The following is a 12,615-nucleotide window of genomic DNA, read 5'->3' as shown; positions in this document are numbered from 1 at the left end:
CCGGTGCCTCGAGAGTGAAGACTAACGTCTCTCTAATTTTTTGTTTTCGAAGTTTAGTTCGAAATACTTCTGATGGTGTCACTGCCTGAACATGACGCTGCACAGGTGCCGTGGCTTAGTTGGTTCAAGCGCCTGTCTAGTAAACAGGAGATCGTGAGTTCGAATCTCACCGGTGCCTCGAGAGTCAAGACAAACGTCTCTCTAGCTTTTTGTTCTCGAAGTTTAGTTCGAAATACTTCTGATGGTGTCACTGCCTGAACAAGAGGCTGCGCAGGCGCCGTGGCTTAGTTGGTTAAAGCACCTGTCTACTAAACAACAGATCGTGAGTTCGAATCTCACCGGTGCCTCGAGAGTCAAGACTAACATCTCTCTAGTTTTTTTGTTTTCGAAGTTTAGTTCGAAATACTTCTGATGGTGTCACTGCCTGAACAAGACGCTGCACAGGTGCTGTGGCTTAGTTGATTAAAGCGCCTGTCTAGTAAACAGGAGATCGTGAGTTCAAATCTCACCGGTGCCTCGAGAGTCAAGACAAACGTCTCTAGCTTTTTGTTCTCGAAGTTTAGTTCGAAATACTTCTGATGTGTCACTGCCTGAACAAGACACTGCGCAGGCGCCGTGGCTTAGTTAGTTAAAGCGCCTGTCTAGAAAACAGGAGATCGTGAGTTCGAATCTCACCGGTGCCTCGAGGGTCAAGATATACCTCTCTCTAGTTTTTTTGTTTTTGAAGTAATATATAAAATGCTTCTAATGGTGTCACTGCCTGAAGAAGATGCTGCGCAGTCACCGTGTCTTAGTTCGTTATCTCACCTGTCTAGTAAACAGGAGATAGTGAGCTCGAATCTCACCGGTACCTCGAGAGACAAGACAAATTTCTCTGTAATTTTTTGTTTTCGAAGTATAGTTCGAAATACTTCTGATGGTGTCACTGCCTGAACAAGACGCTGCGCAGGCGCCGTGGCTTAGTTGGTTAAAGCGCCTGTCTAGTAAACAACAGATCGTGAGTTCAAATCTCACCGGTGCCTCGAGAGTCAAGACTAACATCTCTCTAGTTTTTTTGTTTTCGAAGTTCAGTTCGAAATACTTCTTATGGTGTCACTGCCTGAACAAGGGGCTGCGCAGGTGCCGTGGCTTAAGTGGTTAAAGCGCATGTCTAGTAAACAGGAGATCGAGAGTTCGAATCTCACCGGTGCCTCGAGAGTGAAGACTAACGTCTCTCTAGTTTTCTTGTTTTCGAAGTATAGTTCGAAATACTTCTGATGGCGTCACTGACTGAACAAGACACTGCGCAGGCGCCGTGGCTTTGTTAGTTAAAGCGCCTGTCTAGTAAACAGGAGATCGTGAGTTCGAATCTCACCGGTGCCTCGAGAGTGAATTCTAGCGTCTCTCTTGTTTTTTTTTCGAAGTATAGTTCCAAATACTTCTGAGGTGTGACTGCCTGAACTAGACGCTGCGCAGATGCCGTAGCTTAGTTAGTTAAAGCGCCTGTCTAGTAAATAGGAGATCGTAGTTCAAATCTCACCGGTGCCTCGAGAGTCAAGACAAACCTCTCTCTAGTTTTTTTGTTTTCGAAGTTTAGTTCGAAATACTTTTGATGGTGTCACTGCCCGAACAAGACGCTGCGCAGGCGCCGTGATTTAGTTGGTTAAAGCGCCTGTCTAGTAAACAGGAGAGCATGAGTTCGAATCTCACCGGTGCCTCGAGAGTCAAGGCAACCGTCTCTCTAGTTTTTTGTTTTCGAAGTTTAGTTCGAAATTCTTCTTATGGTGTGACTCCCTGAACACGACGCTGCGCAGGCGCCGTAGCTTCTCCAGATAAAGCGCCTGTCTAGTAAACAGGATATCGTGAGTTCTACTCTCACCGGTGCCTCGAGAGTGAAAACTAGCGTCTGTCTAGTTTTTTGTTTTCGAAATATAGTTCCAAATACTTCTGATGGTGTCAGTGCCTGAACAAGACGCTGCGCAGGCGCCGTGGCTTCTCCAGTTAAAGCACCTGTCTATTAAACAGGAGATCGTGAGTTCGAATCACACTGGTGCCTCGAGAGTCAAGACAAACCTCTCTCTAGTTTTGTTGTTTTTGAAGTATGATTTAAAATGCTTCTAACGGTGTCACTGCCTGAAGAAGATGCTGCGCAGTCACCGTGTCTTAGTTCGTTATCTCACCTGTCTAGTAAACAGGAGATAGTGAGCTCGAATCTCACCGGTACCTCGAGAGACAAGACAAATTTCTCTGTAATATTTTGTTTTCGAAGTATATTTCGAAATACTTCTGATGGTGTCACTGCCTGAACAAGACGCTGCGCAGGCGCCGTGGCTTAGTTGGTTAAAGCGCCTGTCTAGTAAACAGGAGATCGTGAGTTCGAATCTCACCGGTGCCTCGAGTGTCAAGACTAACGTCTTTCTAGTTGTTTTGTTTTCGAAGTTTAGTTCGAAATACTTCTGATGGTGTCACTGCCTGAACAAGAGGCTGCGCAGGTGCCGTGGCTTAGTTGGTTAAAGCGCATGTCTAGTAAACAGGAGATCGAGAGTTCGAATCTCACCGGTGCCTCGAGAGTGAAGACTAACGTCTCTCTAATTTTTTGTTTTCGAAGTTTAGTTCGAAATACTTCTGATGGTGTCACTGCCTGAACATGACGCTGCACAGGTGCCGTGGCTTAGTTGGTTCAAGCGCCTGTCTAGTAAACAGGAGATCATGAGTTCGAATCTCACCGGTGCCTCGAGAGTCAAGACAAACGTCTCTCTAGCTTTTTGTTCTCGAAGTTTAGTTCGAAATACTTCTGATGGTGTCACTGCATGAACAAGAGGCTGCGAAGGCGCCGTGGCTTAGTTGGTTAACCCAATAATTCCCAGTATGAGAAACATTTTTTCAAACTTCAAAATATTTCTTGGCCATGCTCTTAGAGTCACTAGGAGTACAAATGTTCAATAAAAACCTTGAAGATATAGTCTGTAAGTTATTAATGGGATGTTGCATATGTGCAACATTGGCCAGTAGTGTATAAAATGCAGGCCAAGCCAAGTGAAAAAAAACTTTTTATTGCCACCAATTATTTTGGCGAATTTTCAAATTGAAGAAAGCACAAACCTGAAGCATAGCTGTTTGGTGCCTACTGGTGAAAACTAACAAAACAGTTACGGTCTTTGTTGAAACACAACATCACCTTACACTTGGCACACGAAACATAGGTGTACCCTCCTGGGCATGCCTTACAGCGGTTCTGTTTTGCATTCCATGTGGGCCAGTGCTCCTTGCTGTCTCTTCTGACATCCTGGGGGACATTTAGGCACACTATCGCGAATGATGTGACATTCTGAATCGAAGGGCGCCCTGGTGGTCGTTTGTTGAGTAAGATCAGACTTGTTTCGAGCTCAGAGAGAAATTCTCTCAAGGATGTAGGTGGCCGTTTGTGCTGCTGGAGAATTTTCTTGTGCATGAACCATGCATTAACAGCTGATATTTTGAGCGTGTGCCAAAACAAATATATATACCAGCGTTTAGACCTGTTAGAAAAGCGATAGGAGAAGCCCATTTTGTCAAGAAGATCCACGCCACCCATTGATCTGTTGTAGGAAGGAATGATCACTGGACAATTGACAAAAATGTGCTTTTTCTCCTTGCTGTCCCACCTTTTGACTGATGTAAGCGAGGCAGCACCAATGCAGTTCGAAAGAAGAGTAACAGTGCGGTTGTCGTGCCACTTCGCTGCCGCCATTGTCTTTTGGTCACACAAAGTAACTGACGTATCACAGGTGCCCCGACCTTGCTTTTTCATCAATTTCTCCTCCATCAACTTGCTGCAGCTCAGTCTGTTTTCACGAACCGTACCAATATAGAAAATTCCCTTTCTTGAAAGTTCCTCTACAAGCTGAGGGCCTGTGAAGAAGTTATCAGCGACGACTAGGTTGTCGTCGCGCTTCGGTAGGCTGGAACACAGCTGGAGCACGACATCAGCTCCCAACCCAAGCTGGTAGCCACCCTGGCTGCCATAAAAACCTTTGTTGCAGCGCTGGTAGACATCAAAATCATAACACAGACCTGATTCCCCGGAACGTGCCCAAAGTTTTAGACCCCATTTACTCTTTGGTTTATTAGGCATGTACTGACGAACGTAACACCGCCCACAGAAAGGGATCAAGATTTCGTCCACTGCAGATTTTTTTTCTTGGGGCAAGACAACCATGTTGCTGCGCAAGGAACTGAGCCATGGGCGCACTTTCCAGCATTTGTCTTCTTTTACTTTGTCATTGGCCGCTTCATTATCGAAAAAATGCAGGTGGCTTGTGATCTTTTCGAATATGTTATGGGACATTACCTGGGCTACTAATTCATATCTACTTTCATTTTCCCAATGCGCACGAACCCTGTGCATGTTTACAAGTCCCATCCTGAAAAACATGCCCAGCACAGGTGTAAGTTTTTCTACGGTGAGGTTTAGAGTGGTTCCATGTTTTTGAAAGTAGTACTTATTGCTTTCATCGACGACAGCCTTTAGCATGGATCGAGAAACAAACACGTCAAAGTATTCCACTGCACTCAGCGGCTCTGCAGGTGGCAGCGGAAAGTTGTTCTCGAAACTACCTGCCTCGATATCAAAATCCTTTTTCACCCATGTGTACCGCCTTTTCATGTTCCGCGGTGTCCGATCTACAGAAGGCGCATCCGTCGAGGTAGCAACCTCTTCCTCAGCTTCTTTTACCTCAGTTTGGATGGCATCTCCTTCATCACTGCTGTCTCCAGACATTTCTTCGTCACTTTTTTTTCATCAGCGGAAAAATCGCTCTCATTAGGGTCAATAACATCCAGCAGGTTTGCATGAACAAAACCCTTCGGCCTCTCTTTTAGAACAGAATAGAATGTTGAGGTTGAAATTGCAGTATGTCCCTGAAAAGTTGTTAAAACAGCAATATTAGCAAACAAACATCCGTTCACACACTCCAAACGAATGCGTGTCACGATATGTAACATGCCTTTTAAGCAGCAAAGCCATGTTGCATATTTGCAACAATGAGAGAGTAAAACTTTATTGAAGGGGAAAGGGAGAGGGGCGTTTTAGAGCCTTTATGGTTGGGGCCCTACGTCCAGGGCTCCACTGGCCTTAGCCGCCCGCCGGACTTGATCCAGTAGTGCGAGCTGCACTCCTGGGTCCGAGCTAGCGAGGTGTGCCTCCCACTGCTCCATACTAGGTGTTAAAGGTTCGCCGAGAAAATTGGTTATGTCACTTGGTTTACGATCGCACCCCCACGATATGTGGTAGAGAGTCGGTCTTCCGCCGCACCACGGACATACAGCCGGGTAAAGAGTTGGATGTATCGCGTGTAACTTCAGTAGGTGCGGAAATACATCCGTTTGAATTTTTCTAAGGTCAGTGGCCTCTTCCCCATTAAGGGATCTGTGAGGTGTTCCACATTTTTGACGCATGAAGCGCTGGTGAGCTAGAATCTCCCTAGGTAAAATTGGCATGGTCAATGAAAGAGATGGATTCTCCGCTCGGTTACAAAACGCACGAGCTAGAGCGTCCGCCCTTTCATTGCCTTCGAGACCTGCGTGTCCCGGGCACCAGATCAAGCGATGGTGGTGAGTGAGTTTGGATCCTAGCAACCTCAGCCCCATTGCTGGAAGGCGGCCCCTTAAAAAGAGCCGGCAGGCTTCCTGGGAGTCGGATAAAATAACTGATGGCTCCCCTCTACGCTCCTGAAACCTTAAGGCTAAGGCTATGGCCATTGTCTCCGCCTTTGTAGCCGAGGTCGTGCGTACGGAGGCACTCGTTAGCAGCGTCATGTTGTTGTCGACAACAGTAATTATGTGTCTCTGCCAATTGAAACTGGCCGCATCGACGTACGCGACATTTGAAGCTGAGCCGAATTGCTTTCGAAGCCAGTTTACCCTCGCAGTACGTCGCTCAGCGTGAAAGTCGTGATGCATATTTTTGGGCACCGGTGCGATTGAGATTCGCCTGCGGACCTCTTGGGCTACGTCGACCAGCTCCTCATCAATGTGCTGTGGGTGGGGCGAAATTCCTATTCTAGTGAGTATCGCCCTGCCTGCTGAAGTTTCACTTAGACGATTCCTCTGAGACATGAGGACTGCGGCACTGAGCTCAGCATAAGTGTTATGTATACCGAGAGCTAGGAGCCGCTCGGTCGGTGTGTTGGTGGGTAGACCAAGTGCTGCCTTAAAAGCGCTTCTAATGAGCACATCCACCTGGCTCTCCTCACTTCTGTCGAGTGAGTGGTACGGTAGGCCATACGTCACTCTGCTCAAAACTAAGGCCTGGACAAGCCGGAGAGTATCCTTTTCTTTCATGCCTTTTTTATGATAAGTGATGCGACGGATCATTCTAGCTATCTGTTTAACCGTAGTCTTTAAGGTGGTTATCGTGTGACTGGCTTTGCCATTGCTTTGGACCCAGAAGCCAAGTATACGGGCCTGAGTAACCTCGGCTATGGCATGGCCGTCTACCTGTAAGTTTATGGCACCGTTACTTTTGTAATACTTACTGTGTATTCTTATGAGTTCAGATTTTTTTTTTTTTTTCAGGCGCACAGCTCAGCCCACTATTTCTTGCGAACTCTGCCACAGCTGTCGCAGCAGCCTGGAGGGTCTGCTCTTTCAGCGCCAGTGAACCCTTCGTAGCCCAGAGTGTGATGTCGTCCGCATACAATGTATATCCAAGGTGCGGGATTGCTTCGAGCTCGTGAGCAAGTCTGCGCATAGCTATGTTAAAGAGCAAGGGGGAGATGACTGCCCCTTGCGGTGTGCCTTTATTTGGCATCGAGAACGGCACCGACCTCGTGTCGCCTATCCCAATAGTTGCCGTCCGCCCAGAGAGGAAGGATTTAATGTAGTTAAATGTACGCTTTCCGCAGCCGATTGTGTTGAGTTCAGAGAGAATGGCCTCGTGCGAAACATTATCAAAGGCCCCTTTGAGGTCGAGGGCCAAGACCAAATGTTCGCCTCCCCTGGGTACGCAACTCATGACCTCTTCTTTTAAAAGGAGGAAGGCATCCTGGGTTGAGAGTCCGGAGCGAAAACCAATCATGGTAGCGGGAAACAGATTTTCTTTTTCAATGTAATTTTGAAGCCGTGTCTGTATTACTCGCTCGTAGAGCTTGCCCATGCACGAAGTAAGCGAAATGGGCCGCAGGGCTCCGAGCGATGGTGCTTTACCGGGCTTTGGTATAGTTATTATTTTGGCTTCCTTCCACTCCGGAGGAACGTGACCTTGGGACCAGCAGTGGTCGTTAAGAAATTGCGTTATCTGCTCAAGAACCTCAGTGCTGAGGTTTCTTATCATAGCGTTTGTTATACCATCCGACCCCGGCGCAGAGTTCCGATTGGCTGCCTGGGCTGCCGCGAAAACCTCTTCTTTCGTGATTGCGGCGTCTAATGTGGCATTCTCGCTGCCGATGTACTCTAATGTACATGGCGGAACCACATCAGTACCGATATAACGGTCTTTAAGCGCCTGGATCAACTCTCCGTCGGTGCCGGGGTAGCTGTGTACTATTCTTTGAAGAATGCGGTTCATGGAGGACTTAGATTTGTCCGGCTCCAGCATGGACCTCAGTATCGCCCACGTCTGGCTAGTCCCTAGTGTACCGCGGAGAGAACCGCAAAACTGCACCCAACCATCGGTGGCAAGTTTCGTTGCGTATTCATTCGCTTCCTCCGACAGAGCAGCGATTCGCCTGTAGAGGCAGCGGTTGAGGCGTTGTTTTTTCCATCTCTTGATCAGGCGTCGCCTACTATCCCACATGTGCAATAGGTGCCGGTCTATCGCAGGCGCCTCAACTGTGCGCGCTATTTTCTTAGAGGTGGCATCATGCGTTTCTCGAATGAAAGCAACCCACCCACTGACATCACAGGGCGTTTGCTCCGGCAGAGGGCGCTTTCGAAAGGTCACCCAGTCTGTCATCACAACGTCACCAGCGACACGACGAACTTTTGGTGATGCTATAGAGGTGCTAAGAATATAATGGTCACTACCAAGGTTTTCATCGAGGTTTGACCACGTGGCATTTTTAATGTTGAAGGTGAAGGTCAAATCAGGGTACGTGTCCCTGCTAATGCTATTACCAAGCCTGGTGGGTGCTGTTGGCAGAGTGATAAGGGTAAAACCTAATTTAGACGTGGTGTTCTCTAATAACACTCCCTTGGGTGAATCCCGGACGTAGCCCCAAGCGGTGCTCGGAGCATTAAAGTCGCCCACCACCACTAATTGATCTCTGGTGCCAACGGCTCGAACTGCCTCGTTTAGGAGTGGGCCGAAGTCGTCATTCCGGTTTTTGGGAGGACTGTATATGTTTAAAATTTTCGTTCGTACTTTTCCTCGTTTTTGTGGGAAGACATCGATAATTTGGTGATTAATGTCAGTCTGATCGTAATGGTCTAGCGCAACTGTCATGAAGTTACTCACCAGCGCTGCAACGCGGGGGTATTTTGGATCGTATAATGTGTAATATCCCTGCAATTTGACGGGGCGGTTCCCAACTTCTTGCAGGCATATTACATCAGGTGGGATTAGTGCCGAATGGATGTAATTCTGCAATGCCGCCGCTCGTTTGTGGAACGTGCGACAATTCCACTGCCAGATTTCTAGGTGGTCGGAGTTTTGCGTGGAATTAGTTCGCGCCATGGTGACTACTGCCTTTATTGGGGGGTGTCTGCTTTCTCCGTGATTCGACGGTCCTTCGGTAGTGGACTGCTCGCGGAGGTAACACTGACCCGCTTGTTGATGGCACGCTGAATGCCTACAACTGAGTCATTAACGTATCGTCTTTGTTGTTCCGTTTCTGCTGCAAACTCTTTCCTGTACTCCGAAAACATTTGATGCATTTGCTGCATCATCTGCTCTCGGAGTTCAGACGCTGCTCGTTGCTGTTGTGATTGGAGTTCTCGCATTAAGTTTCGCAAGCTCTGCAACTGTTCCCCCATCTGTAACTGGCTAACGTGGGCCTCCTCGCTAAACCTCTGAGGTATGTCTACTTTCGCCGTTCCTCCCTCCAAAGAGTGGGCTACGGTTGCCCTGGAGATAGCATGAGTGGCGTTGTTGTTCGCCTCTAAGGCGTTAAGCCTGGCTTCAAGTTTGGTTTCTAAAGATGATATGATTTTGTGGAACTCCCGGCGTTCCTCCTTAATCTGGCATCGAAGTTTCTCGTTTTCTAAAGCAAGCTGCTTATTCTCGGCAACCATTTTCTGATATTCGGGATTCTCAATTAAGGGAGCAGATGGAGACACAATCCTCGTCCAGCTCACCGTGTTTGCTGGCTGGCAGGCGGCTGCCTCCGTCCCCTCTTTGGGCGGCGTCAAGATTTGTACCAGCGTTTTCTTCTTCTGCTGCTGATGCTGCTGCTGTTGCTGCTGCTGCTGTTGCTGTTGCTGTTGCTGCTGTTGCTGCTGCTGCTGCTGTTGTTGTTGCTGCTGCTGTTGCTGCTGTTGGTGCTGCTGCTGATGCGGCTGTTTGTTGAGTCGTTTTCTGGACGCAGACTGGGCTCGACCCTTTGAGGAAGCCCGTGACTTGGATCTTGAACGTGAGCGTGATTCCACTGACGAGTCCCGCTCGGAGCTGAACCAGCGTGGATGGTGCCTCCGTTTTGGCTGATCCACTCGGGACCTCCTAGGCGGAACGTGTTTAAGCTTCTTCTTGCACATTTTGTCACCTGTCATATGGTCCTCACCACATATCACGCACTTAGGGGTACACGCGTGTCCTTGTGCGGGTTCACGTGTTCCACACGTGGAGCATACATTGGCGTCGGGCGTTGGGCACACGTCAGTTCGATGCCCTGTGGAGTGGCATACCTTGCAAGCCTGCCTCGTAGGCTTGTGGGGATAACAGATGGCTTCCGCTCCCATGAAATAGACGCACCTAGGCAGTGTGCTGCCCGTGAAGGTAATGATGGCGGTCTTCGTAGATCCGAGCATGCGTGCCCGCTCAATCTTGACCCCCTGTGTTCTCACACGGAGATTCGCCATGAGTTCTGCTTGAGAAGTCCCCGACGGAATACCATGGACTATGCCTCGTAGGACGTCCTCAGGATCCGCCACATACGAGTTGAATGAGTGCACTCGTCCCCTGATATTCAGATGCGTGATCTCTCGCAGCTCTTTGGCTACATGCTCGTGGGGCGTCGATACGATGATAATATTCGAGCCCGGGTGGACGCGCAGCATGAAGCTACCACCGTCGAAGTGTCGGTGGCAAGCGTCTATCACAGCGGTGGAAAGTTCATAGCCGAGTATGTCTTTTACGGCGAGGCCTTTGTGAGGCCTAAGGATGATCTTTATGTCGTCCTTTGGCAGGGGCGGGAGCGGACGGCGACTTCTCGTACGACGTCGGCGCTTCACCTGACTTCCCTGCTTCGGTGGGCTGCTTGACGAGGCGTTGCACTCCACAGCTTCTGACGCGTTTTTCTGGTTTTTCTTCTGGTTCTTCTTTTGCCGGCGTGTCAAAACCGTGTGCCAGCCATCCTCCGTCCATGCGGCACCATCGTGGCGTTCCCCTGCAGACACATTGTCGACTTCTTCGGACGAACCCTGCGGTAACCAGGTCTGAACGTCCATTTGAGTGGTTTCTGTAGCAGACTCCTCATCTGTGTGAACCAGTGGCTGCTCCTGAGGAGACCTCGGTGTTTCCTGAAGAGCGTCCATCCGCCGACGCTTGAGACGCGACCACGACGCAGACGCCGCTATGCGGCGGTGCGTCTGGCCGGGCGCGACGGTCGCTGCCTCGAAGTTTTCAGCTTGCAGAAAACCGAAAAACAGCCACTCACCGCTGAAATTCGACGTTCACTGTTCGCTGTACTTTCACGAGACCGATGCACTTCAAACAACCAGAAATCGCCGAAAAACCATAGAAAATCTGCGGAGCCGATGCGACGCGCGTCCGCACACCGTGGCCCCCTAGCGGCCGATCACAAGAGCATGAACATGAATCTGCAACAATGAAAATTGTGGCATTTAGTGCCCACTGTTGCATATGTGCAACACACCACGTGCAAAAAATATTTTCTCGAACAGAGCTAGCAAAAAACTAACTTTTGGATTCTAGATTACTGTCAAGAGTGTTTCGAACACACATTCAGTGAAAAAAGCAGCGCAGATTAACTTGAGGGCTCATAAAAAAATATTTACACTACCTTGTTTGCGGAGCTCGACGACGACATGGATGCTGCCATTTTGAAAACTGCAGATACGACGAATGTGGCCCCCAAGCGGCTGAAAATTGTACTGCGTGGAACGAAGAACCCTCAAAATAACATAGTATGAACAACTTATACCGGTGCATTAGGATCCTTGCAATCGGCAGGGCACGGACATGGGTGTTGCAGATATGCAACAAGGGGCAATAATGGGTTAAAGCGCCTGTCTAGTAAACAACAGATCGTGAGTTCGAATCTCACCGGTGCCTCGAGAGTCAAGACTAACATCTCTCTAGTTTTTTCTTTTCGAAGTATAGTTCTAAATACTTCTAATGGTGTCACTGCCTGAACAAGGCGCTGCGTAGGCACCGTGGCTTAGTTGGTTAAAGCGCCTGTGTAGTAAACAGGAGATCATGAGTTCGAATCTCACCGGTGCCTCGAGAGTCAAGACTAACGTCTCCCTAGATTTTTGTTTTCGAACTATAGTTCGAAATACTTCTGATGGTGTCACTGCCTGAACAAGACGCTGTGCAGGCGCCGTGGCTTAGTTAGTTAAAGCGCCTGTCTAGTAAACAGGAAATCGTGAGTTCGAATCTCACCGGTGCTTCGGGAGTCAAGACTAACGTCTCTCCAGTTTTGTGTTTTCGAAGCTTAGTTCGAAATACTTCTGATGGTGTCACTGCCTGAACAAGACGCTGCGCAGGCGCCGTGGCTTGGTTAGTTAAAGCGCCTGTCTAGTAATTAGGAGATCGTGATTTCGAATCTCACCGGTGCCTCGAGAGTCAAGACAAACCTCTCTCTAGTTTTGTTGTTTTTGAAGTATGATTTAAAATGCTTTTAATGGTGTCACTGCCTGAAGAAGATGCTGCGCAGTCACCGTGTCTTAGTTCGTTATCTCACCTGTCTAGTAAACAGGAGATAGTGAGCTCGAATCTCACCGGTACCTCGAGAGACAAGACAAATTTCTCTGTAATTTTTTGTTTTCGAAGTATAGTTCGAAATACTTGTGATGGTGTCACTGCCTGAACAAGACGCTGCGCAGGCGCCGTGGCTTAGTTGGTTAAAGCGCCTGTCTAGTAAACAGGAGATCGTGAGTTCGAATCTCACCGGTGTATCGAGAGTCGAGACTCACGTCTCTCTAGTTTTTTTGTTTTCGAAGTTTAGTTCGAAATACTTCCGATGGTGTCACTGCCTGAACAAAACGCTGCGCAGGCGCCATGGCTGAGTTAGTTAAAGCGCCTGTCTAGTAAACAGGAGATCGTGAGTTCGAATCTCACCGGTGCCTCGAGAGTCAAGACAAACCTCTCTCTAGTTTTGTTGTTTTTGAAGTATGATTTAAAATGCTTCTAATGGTGTCACTGCCTGAAGAAGATGCTGCGCAGTCACCGTGTCTTAGTTCGTTATCTCACCTGTCTAGTAAACAGGAGATAGTGAGCTCGAATCTCACCGGTACCTCGAGAGACAAGACAAATTTCTC

General features: G+C 48.5%; 1 protein-coding gene and 6 non-coding genes across 7 annotated transcripts; 6 read left to right on the top strand and 1 right to left on the bottom strand.

Annotated features, from left to right (window-relative positions):
- The first annotated feature begins 104 nt into the window (after window positions 1-104).
- TRNAT-AGU (transfer RNA threonine (anticodon AGU)) lies at window positions 105-178 on the top strand. The gene has a single exon. It is a non-coding gene; the product is annotated as a tRNA-Thr (tRNA).
- Window positions 179-273: 95 nt separating this feature from the next.
- On the top strand, window positions 274-347 carry TRNAS-ACU (transfer RNA serine (anticodon ACU)). Its single transcript has one exon. It is a non-coding gene; the product is annotated as a tRNA-Ser (tRNA).
- A 262-nt stretch (window positions 348-609) lies between these two features.
- Window positions 610-683, top strand: TRNAS-AGA (transfer RNA serine (anticodon AGA)). The gene has a single exon. It is a non-coding gene; the product is annotated as a tRNA-Ser (tRNA).
- A 1,617-nt stretch (window positions 684-2,300) lies between these two features.
- Window positions 2,301-2,374, top strand: TRNAT-AGU (transfer RNA threonine (anticodon AGU)). Its single transcript has one exon. It is a non-coding gene; the product is annotated as a tRNA-Thr (tRNA).
- Window positions 2,375-3,740: 1,366 nt separating this feature from the next.
- On the bottom strand, window positions 3,741-11,352 carry LOC142788473 (uncharacterized). Its single transcript, XM_075884962.1, has 4 exons — window positions 11,136-11,352; window positions 9,745-10,932; window positions 3,860-4,003; window positions 3,741-3,803 (listed from the first exon to the last, which is right to left on the bottom strand). The coding sequence occupies exons 2-4, from the start codon at window positions 10,645-10,647 to the stop codon at window positions 3,741-3,743; spliced, it is 1,110 nt and encodes a 369-aa protein (XP_075741077.1). The 5' UTR covers window positions 10,648-10,932; window positions 11,136-11,352.
- Window positions 11,353-12,179: 827 nt separating this feature from the next.
- TRNAT-AGU (transfer RNA threonine (anticodon AGU)) lies at window positions 12,180-12,255 on the top strand. Its single transcript has one exon. It is a non-coding gene; the product is annotated as a tRNA-Thr (tRNA).
- A 94-nt stretch (window positions 12,256-12,349) lies between these two features.
- TRNAT-AGU (transfer RNA threonine (anticodon AGU)) lies at window positions 12,350-12,423 on the top strand. The gene has a single exon. It is a non-coding gene; the product is annotated as a tRNA-Thr (tRNA).
- Window positions 12,424-12,615: the final 192 nt, after the last annotated feature.

The sequence above is a fragment of the Rhipicephalus microplus genome, unplaced genomic scaffold (assembly GCF_043290135.1).
Source record: "Rhipicephalus microplus isolate Deutch F79 unplaced genomic scaffold, USDA_Rmic scaffold_62, whole genome shotgun sequence".
Classification (NCBI taxonomy): Eukaryota; Metazoa; Arthropoda; class Arachnida; order Ixodida; family Ixodidae; genus Rhipicephalus; species Rhipicephalus microplus.
This window is presented reverse-complemented; position numbering and strand designations above follow the sequence as displayed.